This window comes from Mastigoproctus giganteus, chromosome 8 (genome assembly GCF_048544385.1).
Source record: "Mastigoproctus giganteus isolate SK-2022 chromosome 8, ASM4854438v1, whole genome shotgun sequence".
NCBI lineage: Eukaryota > Metazoa > Arthropoda > Arachnida > Uropygi > Thelyphonidae > Mastigoproctus > Mastigoproctus giganteus.
In genome coordinates, this window is record NC_143582.1 from 125,568,509 (window position 1) to 125,589,056 (window position 20,548).

Sequence of the window (20,548 nt, forward strand, 5' to 3'; positions counted from 1 at the left end):
CTTGGAATAACAATAAGTTTGATTTGAGGACCCACAAAAATTCCCTCTTTTACCTTGGCTTCAGTGATTCGAGGAAACTTTTGCCCCGAAATAGAAATCCTTCTCCTTTTTATTCCATCACTTTCACAAATATTTTTTTATCAAACCTAGCTTAATGTGCAATGGAGATAAATAAATTTTTGACTTATCCACCAAAGGAGGATTTGCTACATTTTTCTGGCCTGGTGTATAGTTTCTGAACATTTTTTTCTTTATCCTGTAGTGACAATCCTTCACTCGGCTGTCCCACTCGCATAAAAAGCAGCAGTATTTAGTCTTGCAACCCAGTCAGCAAAGCTACCACAGATATTTCATTTGTATTCTTGAAAGCATATTTTTTAAAAGAACCTGCGGATTCTTGTACATTTTCCTTCATGTGAATTGCATGGGCCAGTGGTATAGATGGATACTTATTTCCATTATGGAGTAAAACTGCTTACAAAATGACCTTGTATGAATCAGTGCGAGGCCCTCACTGCTTGGGGACATGCTCCAGATGTAAACCGTTCATTAATTCCTGGATGTTGTTACAATGAACCAAAGCACCATCCATGGAGTAATAGGTTGTTATATTAGATTAGTGCTGCTTATAAAAATGCACCTTGACACCCTTTTCAAGAAGATTCCACTGCTGAAGCCACGATCCTATTAATTTAGCCTTGGTTTTGGAGGGGTCCAAATCTCTGACAAAATTGTTCAATTCTGCCTGAGTGATTAGATGTGGTTTAGTATCAAGAGTTGAAATGTCTGGATCTGTACTCTTTCTGGGTTCTGCATCTTCTGGAGACCCCTTTTTCCGATCCTGAATCAGTGTCAAGTCCATAAGTTTCTGGTGGCTTTGGCACTGGCATTGTATCATCTGCCATTGACATGTCATGCGAGGAACCAGGCTTAGAGCAGGCGGTATGTTGGGATATTCTACTTTATGCTTGGATTTCCCAAAAAAACCAGAAATATTGGTCATGCAAAAGTAACAATCATTTATGTGTTTTTGAGGTTCCCGCCATATCACCGGAACAGCAAAAAAGTATCGATCTATGACCATCTCTAAGCCAGCCTATTAATGTCCTTGAATGTGAGCTATAGGAAATCTTTGGAGCCCATATTTTATTTTGATATCTGACCTTACATCCAAAATAGAGTTCGTGGGCTTTTCTCACAAGTTGTGACAGTGGCATCTGCTGCAATTTTATTACCACTTTTCCACAAATGTAGCAAAAGCTATCAGACTTATTTCGGCAAGAACATAAGATGTTTCATGTATGGTCGAGGTATGCACACATAAGAATGCAAGTAAGAAATTGTAGATTTTTGTTTCTAATTTAAACATAGGTCACAGTCTACACTAATGCACACAATGGTTGTTTACAAACACTAATTCACTAAAACACTTTGTTCGTCACTCAGCTCATATATATAAATGAGCTGAGTGGTGAACACACTCATATATATGTATATGAGTGGTGAACACTGTATAGAAGTTTCTAGATGACTCACAATGTTTCTAGAGAGCTCCACTGAAAGTTCTAAAATCTTCCAGAAACATCCTGACCTTTCTTCCGCACATAAAACTATTGTAGAACATTCTCAAATGTTGTAGAAAGCTGCTAAATTATCTAGAAATCTTCTGAATGTTCTAGAAAAAAAAAATAAAAAGATAAAATAGATGGAAAAGATGATCAAACCAACTACAGGTCTTATTTTTGGTTGTTAACCTATGATATTTGAAAACTGAGGGTGATGAGAACTTTTTAAACACATATCTAAGTTTCTGAACATATTTCCTACAAAAATCTGTTGAAATTATTTCAAGAATTTATTATTGTTTTAGTACCACAAGCCATTTGAGGACAGGTGTTATCTGAGAGTTGTTTATTATCTGGGGTGTTTCAATTAAAAGGCACTGGGGCTGTTTAGTTATTTGTTGTCCAGAACTTTGTCATATTTTAAGCCAAAATTTTTGAATTTGATGTTAACTAGATATTGCCATTTAGATTTTATGATTTCTAAATTTAAAATTGCCAAATTAACTGCTTTTTTTTTTCCTTAATGACAAAGTTGTTCTCCATCCTCAGTTGATTCCATAAACATCATCATCGGCATACTTCTAAAATAAACACAAATCTACAAACATTTAATTATACAAGGACAGTTCACATCTCCTCTTGCTTACAACTTTTTTTTTTTTTTAGTTTCTTTAAATAAAATCAGTTTGTTTGTTTGTTTGTTTCAAAGTTACACTGATAACATTTTTAGAATAAACTGAGGACAAGAAACAACTTTTTGCAATTGAGAAGAAAAAGCAGTGTAGACAATCTTTCTTTATGACAGAGATGCATTCTTTGAACCATGGCTTAAATTGAAATACTGTAGTCCTGTGTGGCATGTCATGCGTTCATTGAGCAGCATAGCAAAATTCCAATTGAAGACTGGAGGAATTTGTGAACTTTAATTAGCTAATCAATTGCTACCAGGAACACACAAAATTGTCTTGAACACACACTTATATCGACATAATACACAATTCTATAGATTGTATATCTTGTATAGACATAGTACCATATTATGACATTGTGTTGTCTGTAAAAGTATGTATGCAGTTGTGCAGACATAATATGCAATGTTGCAATGTTGAAGTAATTGGTAGAAATAGAAGGTGTGCTGGTGTTGAATACTTAGTCCATGCCCTTATGTATTATCAAATTATTTTATCCTCTGTGGCAGTGTTCAGCTGAATGTAGTGTATCACCTATGTGGTACTACACTCAGAGTAGTGGAGAACGAAAAGGACCAAGGGGTAATTGTGCAGTCAGATTTTAAGTTTTTTCAGCAGTACAGACAGACTGCAAGAGTAGCTCATGGAGCCTTGTCAATGATATACAGAATTTTGCTAGCAGGGATAAGGAGGTGATTGTTCCCTTGTATAAGAGATTGGTCAGGCGACACCTTGAGTACTGCATACAAGTCTGGAGGCCTCATTTTAGGAAGGATGTAGACCTGCTGGAATGAGTACAGAGAAGGGCAATGAGATTGGTGAGTGGAACAAAGGGTTGGTGTTACCAAGAAAGGCTTAAGTTCTGCAAATTGTAGCATCTGGAGACTAGGCACCTGTGAGGTGATCTGATTGAGGTGTATAATGCCTTGAATGGTTTGAGCAACCTCAATGCTGATGGGATTCTTCCTCTTGCTCAGATTACACACCTGAGGTGGAGGGGGGACATAAATTCAAATTGAGGAAAGACAATTGTAGAATAGATGTGCAGAAATTTGCCTTTAGCCAGCAGGTGGTTGATAGTTGAAACAAACTTCCATCTGTCGTAGTGGAGGTGTAAATTTTAAATAAGTTCAAGGCAGAACTAGACAAGCATTTGGAGAGAATAGATGGGTGAAATGGGAAGTTTTTTTTTTTTTTTTTTGGCTGATTCTATATAAGCTTGCTTTCTTGCATCATATGCCTCTACTAATGCTAATGAATGTCTTGCAGTGGCAAAAAAATAAAATGCCAAGTCATGTGATTACTGTATTCGTTTGTGTTCGCCAATATCATGGATTATACCGCTGTTTTACATCTATTTTAAATTAAAAACCCCTCACTATGACTCCTACAGTTAATAAACCTCATACAGAGAAGAAAAGAACAACATTAAAGCTTTGTGACAAACTTGATATAATCCAAACTAATACATTAGGGTCATGGAAACAATGGCATAACTAGAAAAAGCGTGCCCCAATGCAAAGTTTAGTTAAAGTGACCAAATCCTTAGTATTCAAATGTGGGACATTGATTTTACAACCCCCCCCCCACCAAAAACAATATACACATTTTTTTAAATTTTTTATATATAAAAAAATATTCACATACAAAATATAAATTAAATATATATACTTCTTTGAACTAAACTTATAAAATAAAATATCACACTTCTTAAAAAAACAAAATATAGCCTATATATATAATTTTTTTTATGTATATTTGTTTTATTTCACAGAAATATCTATATTATATAGGTATTTCTGTGAAATAATAATAAAAATACATACCTTCTTGTAACAATAAAAACAACTGAAATTAAATATTTTCTCTGGAGTGAATTTTTCTTAATAATTTTTTATTATTTGCTATTTCTTTGTAAAATTCTTCGCAAGAATTAGCAAACTTGAACTTAATTTGTAGTATTACTTTCAGCGTTTCTACAGTCAGTCAGTTGTGTTTTTTCTGACATCCGCAACTTTTTTACTACTGAAAAAACATTCCGTTGCACCATTGGTTCCTGGCAAACATAATGTAAATGATTTGCATTATGTTTGCCATTATGGAGCTATGCATCCAATCCAGAACATTTTCCAGGACAGTGTGCCATGTGGGGCAAAACAGTTAAATCCTGGACTTTCCCTCATAATCTGGGATATCTGGTCACTTTAGTTTTTGTAAAAATAAAAAATTAACAATACAGTGGTAAATGTGTATTTAAAATCTTTATCAGTACAATATAAAAACAAAAATAATATTAAATTCTGTAAACATAAATATGAAAAATAAATTCTGTAAATATAAATATGAAAAATAAATTCTGAAAATTAAATGAAGTAATATATGCGTGATTTAGAATGGTTTTCGTATAAATTCGTCATTGGCAAAGTCATTAATTAATTTAGAAACATCCAGCCCTTTCTTTCATCTTGTGCTTTTATGCTAAGCAGGGCTAGCACTGATAGATATTGTTGTCCCGAAAAACTAGCATTTGTATCATAGTATTTTATTATGACTAGTTCTGCAAATTTGTGAATACATGAACTTCCCAATTTACATAATATTCGACTTTACATAAGTTTTTGCTGGCCGGTGCAAATGTATTTTGCATTCTGTAGGAATAAATGGAGGTATCGTGAAAATATCTTAATGTGAACCCAATAACACATTGTGTTGTTGTTTTTTTTTTTTTTTTTTTTTTGTAATTCGTTCCAAGTCCTTGGAAGTTGAAAATTTCGCTATATTACTAAGCTATTTATCTTTCTAAAATGTCATATTTATAATGGAAATTGCACTACCCTTTCATTGTTATCATATGTACTCGTTATAAGAATCAATTTTGAACGCGTTTGTGATATTTTTCTAAAGCACGTTTCTGGAGATCATGACCATAAAACAATAAGAACGATTTGCACTTTCCAGTTTATTGGGCTTTTCTGTTAATGCATCTATTTATAAACAGGTAGTAAACTCGATCTTATTGCATTTGCGATAGTACCAATAACTGCAATTGTGTGGGTTTTTATGCTGTTATAGTGAAATGTGTTCGCTTTCACTGAAATCTTATTATTATTATTAGCCATATGGTGCAAGGAAGCTTGAGGCTTATGCTGCACCAGCCAAAAAAATTCTCGAGTTACCCAGAGAGAGAGAGAGAGAGAGAGAGAGAGAGAATGAATGATGATATCCAGTGCAGGATCCTGGATGTGCCAAGCCCATACACACTAGATATGGTCCTCTGGGGTTGCAATAATATAAAAAAGAAATTTTCAGAAACTTTTCATTCCTATTTACGTATTACAATGATGAAGGGAAAGCGACCAACGAAAAGTGCAAATGTTGGCAGTGCCACAAAATGAAACAAAATTGATTTAGAAATGAAGATGAAAATGATTAAGAAGTATGAAGCAGGATAAAGTTTATCTTTTTGCAAGGGAATTAGGTCTTGCTGCTTCAACAGTGAATACTATTTTAAAGGACAGTGCACATATAAAAGAACATGTCAAAGGATCGACACACTTAAGAACAACAGTGATCACAAAACATCATTCAGGTGCTATATTGAAGATGGAACAGCTGTTAATAATATGGATGGAAAAACAGATTCAGAAGCAAGTGGCCCTGAGTCTAATGACCATTCAAGCAAAAGCAACAAGTATTTATAAAGATATTAAGGATAAGTACAGCAAACCCCAACCCAAGTCCATGGCAAGCAATGGGTGGTTTAATAGGTTCAAGCATCGCATTGGTTTCCACAACGTTAAAGTATGCGGTGAAGTCTCCAGTGCCGATTCTGCAGCTGCAGAGAAATTTTGTGATGTGTTGGAAAAAATTATTGATGAAGGTGGCAATTGAACGCAGCAAATTTTTAATGTTGAGACTGCTCTGTATTGAAATGTCAGATCGAATGTACATTGCTAAAGAGGAAAATACAATGCCAGGTTTCAAGGTGTCCAAAGATAGGGCCAAATTCTTGCTTGGGGCTAATGCAGCAGCAGGAGATTACCAATTAAAACTGCTGCCTGTGTACGAATCTGGAAATCCTTTGCATTTAAGGGCATCAATAAGCCACCACACCCGTGCATTTCCAATCGAACCAGAGAGCATGGATAACAATATCTCTCTTTGAGGATTGGTTTAAATGGTGCTTCATTCCTGAGATTGAAAAATATTGTAAAGACAACAACATTCCTTTCAAGATTTTGCTTCTATTAGATAATGCTCCTGGACATCCTACGCATCTAGATGATTTCAATTCGAATGTGATAGTCATATTTCTACCATCAAACACTACACTCATCCAACCTTTGGATCAGGGTGTTATTTCGAATTTAAAAGCATACTATTTACGCACAATATTGCTCAAGCATTGTGTGCAGTAGATGATGAGAAAAATTTTACGTTAAGAGACATTTAGAAATCTTACAATATTTACAATGCCATCTTAAACATTAATAAGGCTTGGGTGGAAATTACTAAAAGTTGTTCAAATGGCACATGGAAGAAAATATGCCCATGGCACATAAAAGGATTCGAAGGACTTGAAAAAGACGAATGATATTAAGAGGTTATAGATAAGATTGTAAAGGTTGCAGAGCTACTTCACTTGGAGGTTGATGCCACAGACGTTGAGGAGTTAATAGAGCAAGGACTTAATATCTAAGAAGAACTTATCGACTTGTAGGCAGTGATAGTGAAAGAAGAAAATGCTTACGAAGCTCAAGATGAATCAATGAGGAGCCGAGACATTTCGTGAAATTGTATCGGTAATGGCGAGGTTTGAGAAGATGGATCCTGGCAGTGAACAATTCTTAAAAGTTAACAGAGGGGTGAATGATATGCTTCTTTACTACAAAGAAATCTATGATGAAAAGAAAAATGTCACCACCCAGTCATCCATTAATATGTTCTTTCATAAGGTTTGAGTGGCCAACCCCTTCTAAATATCAACAGCCCTCAATTCGGCAGCAGTGTACTTGTAAGGTAAAGACATTGATTCTGGAAACGATGCTTGAGAGGTAAAACTTAGTGACGCTATGCCTGTCTCCTCTCTTGTGTAATTTTATAATTTTGAAATTTTTTTAAATTGCACACTTTTGTAACTTTTCCTGCACATGAGATAAAAAATTGAATAAATACAATAAATAATTCTATTTACATGTTCGTTGAACATTTCTTTAATGATTCAGTCAATTCAGTGAGCACAGTTGCAAGTGCTGTGCAAGCATGGGGGAAGTTCCATGGAATGCAGCTCTTACATAAGTCAGGGAGTTACTCTAGTTTAATTTTTGCACTTTTCTTTTTAGTGACTTTACGCAAAGTAGTAATTGCATTGAAAATGATTCTGAAAAGTCACTTAAAAATGTCTGTTGCATCGTCTCAGCGTTTTTTATAATGGAATTGTCATCCATTTGGATTAATTGAGTTAGAGTAAGAAATGCAAACAAGTCAGAAAATGTATTTAGTCCTTGAAACCTTTTGTGCAGTTCCATTGTCACTAAGTCAATTATACCATAAAAATGTTAACTTTAAAGAACAGTTCTGCATTTTCAAATCCTCTACCAGTTCATCAAAATGTTTCTTAATAAATCTCCTCTGTTTATTTGCAAATTGACAACGTACACCCCATTACTGCGCAATAGTTGATGCTTCCTTGACGATATTTTCAAATTTCAATACAATGTTTCTATGCCCAATGCAGCTTGACCAGTATCCATATTTGTTCTTTTGCAAAATGGTTGACGTTGAATTAATACTCGACAAGATTTTTTCTATCAGTACAGTGGTTAACACAAAAACAAATTTTCAATATTATTTTTAATGTGGACAGTTTCCGACTTTTTATCACATTTTGACGATTGTATGATAATTTTATTTTAATATCATTAGCAAATCCGAAAATCTGAATTTTATAGTAATTATAGATGTAAGCCAGCTAGACCAATGAGTTGGATTTAATTTCTTTAATACAATATCGCATTCACTTGCAGTTTGAGATAACAAGTCCCAACAGTTGATACTGGAGCCAAAAAATACATGTATATTAGCATTAGCATTAGTAGAGGCATATGATGCAAGAAAGCAAGCTTATTCAGCATCAGCCAAAAAAAAAAAAAAAAAAAACCAACCACTACTCCCATTTCACCCCTCCGTTTCTTCGAAATACCTGTCCAGCTGAGCCTTAAATTTGTTTAGGCTATCAACTTCAACAACAAGCGATGGGAGTCTATTCCACAAACCAACTGCCCGCTGGATAAAGGCAAATTTCCGCACATCTATCCGACATCCGTCCTTCCTCAATTTGAATTTATGCCCTCTCAGGTGATTATTCTGAGCAAGAGGAAGAATCACATCGGCATTGAGCATGCTCAAGCCATTCAAAGCCTTATACACCTCTATCAGATCACCTCGCCGATGCCTAGTCTCCAGGCTCTGTAATTTGCAAAACTTAAGCCTTTCTTCGTAAGAGCAACCCTTTGTTCCATTCACTAATCTTGTTGCCCTTCTCTGTACTCGTTCCAGCAGCTCTACATCCTTCTTGAAATGAGGCCTCCAGACCTGTATACAGTACTCAAGGTGTGGCCTGACCAATGCCTTATACAAGGGAATAATCACATCCCTGTCCCTGCTAGAAAAATTCCTGTATATCATTGACAAGACACCATGAGCTACTCTTGCAGCTCGTCTGCACTGCTCAGAGAACTTCAAATCTGCCTGCACAATTACCCTCATGGTCCTTTTCATTCTCTACCACTGTCAGCGTAGTAACCACAGAGTTGATACGTTGATCTGGGGTTACTGTTTCCCATATGTAGTACTTTACATTTGTTAATGTTAAACTTCATTTGCCACCTCTCAGCCCATCTGCTCAACCTTTCCAGATCCTGTTGCAGCAGCATAGTATCAGTAGTGTCCTTAACAACCCTGCCAACCTTGGTATCGTCTGCAAACTTGGACAGTAAGCCTGATACACCATCATCAATATCATTTATAAATACAGAAAACAACAATGGACCCAACACTGAACCCTGAGGAACTCCACTAATAACATTAGTCCACGTTGAGCAGTGTCCATTGATTACCACTCTCTGTCTTCTGCAGCTCAACCATCCCTTTATCCATAGCAGCAATTTGCCTCCAATGCCACACTTCTCCAATTTGTGCAGCAGTCTTCCATGCGCAACAGTATCAAAAGCCTTTCTAAGATCCAAATATATAATATCAAAGTTATTCCCTGCATCCAGTTCTTTTGTGACTACATCATAGTATCCAATCAAATTGGTCAGACAAGACCTGCCCTTAACAAAACCCTGCTGTGTCTGAGCTATAACTGAATTCTTGTCCAGATGATCCTGCAGTGCTTCTTTAACCAGTGCCTCCATTAATTTTCCTGGAACCGAAGTTAAACTAACAGGTCTATAATTACTTGTGTCAGCCTTTGATCCTCCTTTGTGAATTGGGGTTACATTTGCACATCTCCAGTCCATGGGTACCTCCCCTGAGTCCAAAGAAGCTCTCATAATTATGGCTAGGGGGTTTGCTTACTTCCTTTGCTGCCTCCTTTAATATAACTGGATAGATCCCATCCACCCTGGGTGCCTTTTTTATGTTTATCCTCAACAATTTCTCCTCCACTTTCCTCTCAGTTATTAGAAAATAATCTAGCTCACTGCCAATGTTTACTTCACCTACGACATTCCCCTTCCTGAATAACTCCTCATGTGTGAATGTAGATGCAAAATACTCGTTTAGATTGTTAGCCACCTGAGCTGAATCCTCAACTGTTGAACCATCAACATCCAGTGGACCAATCTGATTCATCCCTTTCCTTCTTGAGTTTAAATAGGTAAAGAACTCTTTTCTGTTTTTCTTTGCGTCCTTTGCCAAGGATTTCTCATAATCTGCCTTTCCCTGCCTAATCTCCTTTGTGACTTGGTTACAGACCAACTTATATCTATCATAGGCTTCCATGTCACCCATTAATTTGTATGTATCCCATGCATTTTTCTTCTCTGCCATATGTCTCATTAGTTCATCTGACAACCATTTAGGCCTGAACCTTGAACAATATTTCTTGGTTGGTATGTAAAGCCTGGTAGCTTCCAAGATTAGTTCCTTGAATGCTTCCCATTTTGAATTTGCTGTTGGTAACATCATCAGTTGGTCCCACTGTATAGAATTTAAATACTGTCTCAGACCATCATAGTCGCCTTTACGAAAGCAAAAACCCTTCCCTTTACCTCTGATGGTAGTTACCTCCTTGAGTAAATCCCACTTCAGCACACTGTGATCACTGCCACCCTGTGGTTCCTTTATCTGCAGATTCCTAATGCATGAAGAATCACTACTGATAATCAGATCAACAGTATTACTCCCTCTAGTTGCCTCCCGAACATGCTGGTGTAGAAAACAATCATCCAATAAATCCACAAAACCCTTGCTAGTGTGTGAGTGACCAACCCACAAATTCCAGTCAATATCTGGGAAATTAAAATCCCCCATTATAAGACTCTCTGATTTACTGGCCCATTCTATTTCCCTGTACAGTATCTTATTATACTCATCAGAGTCATTAGGCCTATAGCACACTCCTACTCTCAATTTTGAATTACCTATGCTTATGTCACACCAAACTGACTCGACACTGCCCTGTCCATCAATGTCGACTGGCTTCACTTCCTTGGATTTTATGTGTTTTTTTAACTAATAGCATAACCCCTCCTCCCCTCCTGTCCTGTCTATCCTTTCTATACACATTGTACTCCCCAAATTCCAGTTCTGCATATCTTATATCTGTGTGACACCACGTCTCTGATATCCCAACAATATCTGCCTTTGATGTTTTGAGCAATACCTCAAATTCATCAAATTTAATTACTAAAACTCCTAGCATTGGTGTACACGCAAGTATACATGCACCTGTTTCTATTCTTAGCTACCCTAACACAACCCATGTGTTTACTTGTACCGCAATGACTTCCAGCAGTCTTTGAAATATCCTGCATCTTGTTTTTCAGGCTTCTGCTCATTCCAATAGAAGCAGTGCAAGAATCTCTTTCACCTCTGCCAGTGGCTACTGTTAATCCATTAGTCTTTGTCTCCCCCCAAGCTAGCAGTTTTCCGACCCACCTAACACTGCCTCGATAGCATCAGCAAATATTCTTGCACCCTTTCTATTTAAGTGTATTCCATCTCTGTAGAAGCAATCTCTCCTGTTAACAAGTACATTCCAGGCTGAAAAAAATTCTACCCCTTGAGCCTTGCACAATCTTTCCAGGGCCGACTTGATCAACAAGGCTCTCATCATATACTCCCTCCTATCGTGTCTGGGCAGAATTGCAGACACTTTCAAATTCAACCCTACTTCACGGCTTTTTTTCAACAGTGACCTGTACTTGTTAAGTAATTCCGCTGGTCTCCTACTCTTAATATCATTAGTACTTTGAACAACACTGAAATAGTTGGATATTTCCCTTACTCCATTAACCTTATCATTAATAAATTCATCAATTGTACGCTGCACAACATACGTACAATGCATTCGGTTGTAAAACCTTTAGGCGGGATTGTACTCCTGAATATGCACCACTCATTATGTTTGCTCCAATCGTACCCTTGCCCACAACATTTTTAAAGATCCAGGCAATTTGAATTTATCAAATAATTGATGTTATTCCAGCAGCTGATCCATCCGTAACAGTGAGAAAACCAAGGAACGTTTTTCTGACATATACGTTTAGGTCTGTCGTCATACGGATCTTTTACGTCATACGGATCTCATACGGACACAACAGTACACTAGCTTAGTTGATCCATTTTTGAGATGTCTTGTGTTGTATCAGAAATGATGGAAAAATATGGGGCTTCTTATCCTTAGTTAATTGTTTTCTTAAATGTTGGCCCAAGCATTGAATGCTTGGGCCAACATTTAAGAAATTAAACGCTTTCAGTCAGTAAATCCGCAACCAGTCTCCAGGGACTCACATCTGGTGAGTATGGGCTTGGCACACCCAGGATCCTGAGCTGGATATCATCATTCTTCTCTTTCTTGTTGATTCCCTTCTACTTCTCTGTTTCATTCTCTCAGGGTAACACAGAAATTTTTTTTTTTTTGGCTGGTGCAGCATAAGCCTCGGGCTTACTTGCACCATATGGCTGATAATGATAGGGTCATATTTTGCTAGCAACTTTACATCCGACAAAAAATTTCGAATATTTAGGTATCACTTAAATTTTCTTGTGACCCCTTAAAGAATGAATGTCTCGACAATTTTAGGATTAATTTAATCACCCATTTTAATACTTTTTTTCCAAAAATGACATTGTTCGTGCAAATTTTCTTCCATAATTCTATCAAGTCCTGTATTTGTTTTCCATGTTTCTTTCGTGATGCATGCTTCTACATGCTTACAGCTATTTTCATAGTCTTTAATTTTAGTAGACAAATTTTTCCAATCACTGAAGCCTTTCGTCCAGTTACATCTAGCATGGCTCGCGATGTACGGAATCCAGATTTTCGGAGTAGCACAACCATTGCCCATTCATTTGTAATCCAGATATACAAGTGGTCGAGTAATATTTTACCGAAAATGATATATTTTCGTTATTTTTCAGAAATGGTCCTTTTGCAAGCACCATATTTTAAAATAAAAGTCTTCATATCTGCTGTTAAATATTCTTTGGATAGTTTGCAACGTCAGTGGGGTAATTCTCTTTTTTATGATTTTCGATATTGATATTTTCAGTTTATTTCAATGTTAAAAAACCTTCATTTTCTTCCTTGGAGGGAGATGGTCTACTCGAGGATTCTTCTTCTTCAAGTGTTTTTTGAATGTCATCTCTTGCTCAACCTCAATTGATGGCTCTTTTCCCATTTGGTCGGTCTCAAAAGATGAAGATTGGCTTATCATTGATGTATGTTAATTCTGTTTCTGGATGAGCAAAATATGAAGTCCATTTTCGAATTTTTAAAATTTCTTTTGTTAGAGCTTTGTCAGCATCACGTTTTATTTTGCTTTTAAAACCACACCACTTTTATGTTTTTTCTCTATGGTTAATTCGAAGACAATTTTTTATATTGAACTAAATAACAAATTACTAACAAAAACAAAATAACACTGAATATTAGCACAAATCTAAAATTACACTTATACTTTCAGCATGGCTTCAGTTATGCTGTCAGCTGTAAAGTAGCAGAATACATCACTGCTAATCTCAGTAACCTACACACTTTACCACCACTAATGCTGATCCATTACTGTTTTAAAAATGGGTGCATACCACCATGTGAATTATGAGATGATTGGGGGGAAAGTAAAGAACAAAAGTAAACTACAACCTTTAGATTTGGTTTAGATGTAACTGAAACAAACAGCAGTATCAGTAATTGCTTTCCCCTTTTTTTGGCACCTCGGACTTAGTGGCTATTTCTTTGCCTTTGTTTATATAAAAAAAAAACTGTTTATATAAACATATTGAACAGAAATCATGAATCCACTACCTTATTATGGGAGAGGGTTGGAAGAATGGGCTGGAGTTCAGAGTTGCATTGCTTTCTACGATGGCCAGATCAGCTCCTATGAAACAGGAACTGCGAAGCAGCCAGGGACTCTCATATACCCATGTGTATTGTGTCTGGAAATTGCGTGTGTTCTCTGGTCGATTTTTCGGTTTTGCTGGACGAAAACCCCCAGTTTCTTCCACGAAACCGGGGGGTTTTTGTCCAGCTTGCAATCTATGCCTGACACTGACTAACTCAGCCACAAAGTGAAAAAAGTCCATTAAAGTTCCTCGCATCATCAACGGGATTTGAATCCGTGCCTTTTCTACTTTTTGTTAATGACAGTAATGGCAGTGTGCTACTGCAACAGGATCTAGATAATTTGGGCAGATGGGCTAAGAAGTGGCAACTGAAGTTTAACCTTGACAAATGCAAAGTACTGCATATGGGTAGAAGTAACCCCAGAGAAACGTACCAACTGTGTGGTACTACACTTAAGGTGGTAGAAAATGAAAAAGACCTGGGAGTAATTGTGCAGGCAGATGTGAAGTTTTCTGAGCAATGCAGACAGGATGCCAGGGCAGGTCATGGGGTTTTGTCAATGATATATAGGAATTTTGCTAGCAGGGAAAAGGAGGAAATTATCCCTCTGTATAATGGTCAGGCCACGCCTTGAGTACTGCGTACAGGTCTGGAGGCCTCATTTTAGGAAGGATGTAGATTTACTTAGCATTAGCATTAGCATTAGTAGAGGCATACGATGCAAGAAAGCAAGCTTATTCAGCATCAGCCAAAAAAAAAAAAAAAAAAACCCACTCCCATTTCACCCCTCCGTTCGTTCGAAATACCTGTCCAGTTGAGCTTTAAATTTGTTTAGGCTATCAACTTCAACAACAAGTGATGGAAGTCGGTTCCACCAACCAACCACCCGCTGGCCAAAGGCAAATTTCCGCACATCTATCCGACATCCGTCCTTCCTCAATTTGAATTTATGCCCTCTGAGGTGATTATTCTGAGAAAGATGAAGAATCCCATTGGCATTGAGCATGCTCAAACCATTCAAGGCCTTATACACCTCTATCAGATCACCTCGCCGGTGCCTAGTCTCCAGACTCTGTAATTTGCAAAACTTAAGCCTTTCTTCGTAAGAGCAACCCTTTGTTCCATTTACTAATCTTGTTGCCCTTCTCTGTACCCGTTCCAGCAGCTCTACATCCTTCTTGAAATGAGGCCTCCAGACCTGTATACAGTACTCAAGATGTGGCCTAACCATTGCCTTATACAAGGGAATAATCACCTCCTTATCCCTGCTAGAAAAATTCCTGTATATCATTGACAAGACACCATGAGCTACTCTTGCAGCTCGTCTGCACTGCTCAGAGAACTTCATATCTCCCTGCACAATTACCCCCAGGTCCTTTTCATTCTCCACCACTGTCAGTGCAGTACCGCAGAGTTGATACGTTGCTCTGGGGTTACTGTTTCCCATATGTAGTACTTTACATTTGTCAATGTTAAACTTCATTTGCCACCTCTCAGCCCATCTGTTCAACCTTTCCAGATCCTGTTGCAGCAGCATAGCGTCAGTAGTGTCCTTAACGACCCTGCCAACCTTTGTATCATCTGCAAACTTGGACATTAAACTTGATATCCCATCATCAATATCATTCATAAACACCGAAAACAACAACGGACCCAACACTGAACCTTGAGGAACTCCACTAATAACATTAGTCCACGTTGAGCAGTGTCCATTGATTACCACTCTCTGTCTTCTGCCACTCAACCATCCCCTTATCCATAGTAGCAATTTGCCTCCAATGCCACACTGCTCCAATTTGTGCAGCAGTCTTCCATGTGCAACAGTATCAAAAGCCTTTCTAAGATCCAAATATATAATATCAAAGTTATTCCCTGCATCCAGTTCTTTTGTGACTACATCATAGTATCCAATCAAATTGGTCAGGCAAGACCTGCCCTTAACAAAACCATGCTGCGTCTGAGCTATAACTGAATTCTTGTCTAGATGATCCTGCAGTGCTTCTTTAACCAGTGCCTCCATTAATTTACCTGGAACAGAAGTTAAACTAACAGGTCTATAATTACTTGTGTCAGCCTTTGATCCTCCTTTGTGAATTGGGGTTACATTTGCACATCTCCAGTCTATGGGTACCTCCCCTGAGTCCAAAGAAGCTCTCATAATTATGGCTAGGGGTTTGCATACTTCCTTTGCTGCCTCCTTTAATATAACTGGATAGATCCCATCCACCCCAGGTGCCTTTTTTATGTTTATCCTCAACAATCTCTCCTCCACTTTCCTCTCAGTTATTACAAAATCATCCAGCTCACTGCCAATGTTTACTTTACCTACATCATTCTCCTTCCTGAATAACTCCTCATGCGTGAATGTAGATGCAAAATACTCGTTTAGATTGTTAGCCACCTGAGCAGGATCCTCAACTGTTGAACCATCAATATCCAGTGGACCAATCTGATTCATCCCTTTCCTTCTCGAGTTCAAGTATGTAAAGAACTCTTTTCTGTTTTTCTTTGCATCCTTTGCCAAGGATTTTTCGTAGTCTGCCTTTGCCTGCCTAATCTCCTTTGTGACTTGGTTACAGACCAACTTATATCTATCATAGGCTTCCATGTCACCCATTAATTTATATGTATCCCATGCATTTTTCTTCTCTGCCACATGTCTCATTAGTTCATCTGACAACCATTTAGGCCTAAACCTTGAACAATATTTCTTAGTTGGTATGTAAAGCCTGGTAGCCTCCAAGATTAGTTCCTTGAATGCTTCCCATTTAGAGTTTGCTGTTGGTAACATCATCAGTTGGTCCCACTGTACAGAATTTAAATACTGTCTCAGACCATCATAGTCGCCTTTACGAAAACAAAAACCCTTCCCTTTACCTCTGATGGTAGTTACCTCCTTGAGTAAATCCCACTTCAACACACTGTGATCACTGCCACCTAGTGGTTCATTTATCTGCAGGTTCTTAATGCACGAAGAGTCACTACTGATAATCAGATCAAGAGTATTGCTCCCTCTTGTTGCCTCACGAACATGCTGATGTAGAAAACAATCATCCAATAAATCCACAAAAGCCTTGCTAGTGTGCGAGTGACCAACCCACAAATTCCAGTCAATATCTGGGAAATTAAAATCCCCCATTATAAGACTCTCTGATTTACTGGCCCACTCTATTTCCCTGTACAATATCTTATTATACTCATCAGAGTCATTAGGCCTATAGCACACTCCTACTCTCAATTTTGATTTCCCTATGCTTATGTCACACCAAACTGATTCGGCACTGCCCTGTCCATCGATGTCAACTGGCTTCACTTCCTTGGACTTTATGTGTTTCTTAATTAATAGCATAACCCCTCCTCCCCTCCTGTCCTGTCTATCCTTTCTATACACATTGTATTCCCCAAATTCCAGTTCCGCATTACTTATATCTGTGTGACACCACGTCTCTGATATCCCAACAATATCTGCCTTTGATGTTTTGAGCAATACCTCAAATTCATCAAATTTATTTACCAAACTCCTAGCATTGGTGTACACGCAGGTATACATGCACCTGTTTCTATTCTTTGCTACCCTAACGCAACCCATGTGTTTACTTGTACCGCAATGACTACCAGCAGTCTCTGAAATATCCTGCATCTTGTTTTTCAGACTTCTGCTCATATCAATAGAAGCAGTGCAAGAATCACTTCCACCTCTGCCAGTGGCTACTGTTAATCTATTAGTCCTTGTATCCCCCCCAACTAGCAGTTTTCCGACCCACCTAACACTGCCTCGACAGCATCAGCAAAAATTCTTGCACCCTTTCTATTTAAGTGTATCCCATCCCTGTAGAAGCAATCTCTCCTGTTAACAAGTACAGTCCAGGCTGAAAAAAATTCTACCCCTTGAGCCTTGCACAATCCCTCCAGGGCCGAATTGATCGACAAGGCTCTCATCATATACTCCCTCCTATCGTGTCTGGGCAGAATTGCAGACACTTTCAAGTTCAACCCTAATTCACGGCTTTTTTTCAGCAGTGACCTGTACTTGCTAAGTAATTCCGCCGGTCTCCTACTCTGAATATCATTCGTGCCAACGTGTACAACTATATCACCTTTTGTGCCCTTAAAAGATGATATCCGCTCTACAACGTCATCAACCTTTGCCCCTGGCAGACATACCCTGGTCCTATTCCACCTATCCTTTTTACAAAGCATGTTCCCCGTTTCCCTGACAATAGAGTCACCAACAACTACTAGTTCCTGTGGGACCAGCGCATTCTGCCTAGGGGGCTGCTTCTGTGTTGCCTGATGACCAAGTGCAAGCTCTGGCGTTGATGTGGGCAGCTGAGAGCTTGATGGGCCCCTCAATTTATTTCCTTCGAGGGCATCCACCCTGTCCTTCAAGCTCTCATAAAGGCCCATAACAACGCTGAGTTGTCGCCTGATTTCCTTGCACTCCTTACATCGTGCACACACAAAGACATCCCCCTTGGCAGTATCATGTCCCGTACCCAACTGCTCCGCAAACATCAAGCAAACAGTGCATTTTAATAGACTGTGATTCAGAGGGCAACTGGCCCCCTCAGTTCTCCCCTGAACCACAGCACTCCCATTAGCTTGAGCCTTTTGCTTTGCTGCTCTGGTTAGAGTCATGATTCCAATTTAATTCAATAAAATTAAAACAAAAATTAAATCCTTAAGTTATATTATATATATATATATATTGTTTTTTTTTTTTTTTTTTTTTCGGTATCTAGTGTTCCCTTTATACAACTTCCGTATCACGTGTAGCACTCTAGTTATGTATTAATTATTTGTTACGATTAAGTCGTTATATATATTTATAGAGTTAAAAATACAATTTAATTGACAATGAAGTTTATCAAGATTAATAGATTTACTGAATAATTGACAATATTATATTATGCACTATACTATACAAAGCTAATGCTATCGAATTCCGGATATGCTGTGTCGCGTTTCAGTAACGAGTGTTATCTACGAAGTCCCTTTATATAACTTCCGTATCAAGTTATGTATTAATTATTTATTTTTACTAATTATTTATGTTCCGTAACCTATGTGGTTATATGTATAGTTAAAAGTACAATTTAATTGCCAATGAAGTTCGACAAGATTAATAGATTTACTGATTAATGTTCACGTAACAATGGCGGCTGTCTATGAACGGTAAACACGTGTATTTGATACCCTTTCCGATACTAAGTAATACCTACAAATCTCTATCTAAGTTACTTTAACTTTAAGTACCGTAAATAGGAATATAAAGCTACTCTAGAAATAAGTTAATATGTCAATTTAAACTAATAAAGCAGAAAATAAATCAGAAAAAACTTCTCTGTTCCAGTAGCGGCAGAAAGGCACGTCCGTACAGGAAACTCTCGCCCTTGAGCGTGTACAGAGAAGGGCAACAAGATTGGTGAGGGGAATGAAGGGATCCTCTTATCAAGAGAGGCTTAAGTTCTGCAAATTGCAGTGGCTGGAGACTAGGCACCTGCGCGGTGATCTGATTGAGGTGATAAGGCCTTGAATGGGTTCAGCACGCGGAATTCTGATGGGATCCTTCCACTTGTTCAGATTACGAACCTAAGGGGGCATAAATTCAAATTAAAAAAGGACAGATGTAGAATAGATGTGCGGAAATTTGCCTTTAGCCAGCGGGTGGTTAATTGCTGGAACAAACTTCCATCTGTCATTGTGAAAGTTGATAGGTTGAATAAATTTAAGGAGGAACTGGACTGGCAATTGGAGGGAATGGTGTGATTTTTTTTTTTTTGGCTGATGCTGCATAAGCTCATACATTTGCTTTCTTGCATCACATGCCACTACTACTACTCGGTGTGGGGAGGACAATGACGATACCACTGTGCTACTGCGCAGACTAAACTTGATATAATAAAAAGTAAATAGAATGGGGCATAAGCAGGAGTGTATTAATGGTAGAATATAACATTGGATCGTGAAAATGTTTGTTTTTTATATGCAGTTAATAAAATTGCATTCTTAATCTCTCTTTTTTATTTAGCCTCATTATTCCTGCATTAAATGTATTAAAAATAAAACTTTCTAGATAACGGAAATATTGAAATAAAATGGCACTTGGAATCCCCGAAGGAGCCGTTATTCTGAAAGTCTATTCTAATTTTAAATAGTATTATTATTTTATTTTTTGGCTGATGCAGGAAAAGTCCACTTACTTGTACATTTGGCCTTATTAAATATTATATGCTGTGACATTCTGACAATTTCATCAATATGTATTATTTCCTAACTTGTTGTTCCTTTTTGCAGATGTCCTCGTTTTCGACAACTCATTTAGCTGGTTTCGTCAGGTTCGTCTCGCATATCATATAGATTCTTATGCTCCATAGTTCCATTACGTAGCTTTTCTTTTACACCAGTGATCAAGAGAAATAGCTGAAATATATCTCTAAGCATTGAAGTTATTAAATATGATTTCTTATTTTGTTATGCACGTCAAATTTGACTGTCTTCCTCTCGCTGCTGGAAAGTACTCACTACATTGTTATACACTCAGTTGGGAACAATGATTTTCTGAAGAAGTTTAGGTCATTCCAGCATGTGCTCTCCATTACAAAATTAACTTTTATGAAATCTTGTTTCACCACAGTATTTATTTGTCTTCAATATTACTATTGTCATATAATATTATGCACAAAATTACTAATCATATGTCCCTGCAGTCATGA

The 20,548-nt window shown here is 37.6% G+C and overlaps 1 protein-coding gene across 1 annotated transcript in view; it reads left to right on the plus strand.

Moving 5' to 3' along the window:
- LOC150081803 (SEC14-like protein 2) overlaps nt 1-20,250 on the plus strand; it is a 141,595-nt gene extending 121,345 nt beyond the window's left edge. Inside the window, exon 13 of the mRNA XM_090379691.1 lies at nt 20,130-20,250. Within this exon, the coding sequence (XP_090235817.1) occupies nt 20,130-20,209 (80 nt within the window). The 3' untranslated portion in view covers nt 20,210-20,250. The remainder of the gene's footprint in view (nt 1-20,129) is intronic.
- The last annotated feature ends 298 nt before the right edge of the window (nt 20,251-20,548 follow it).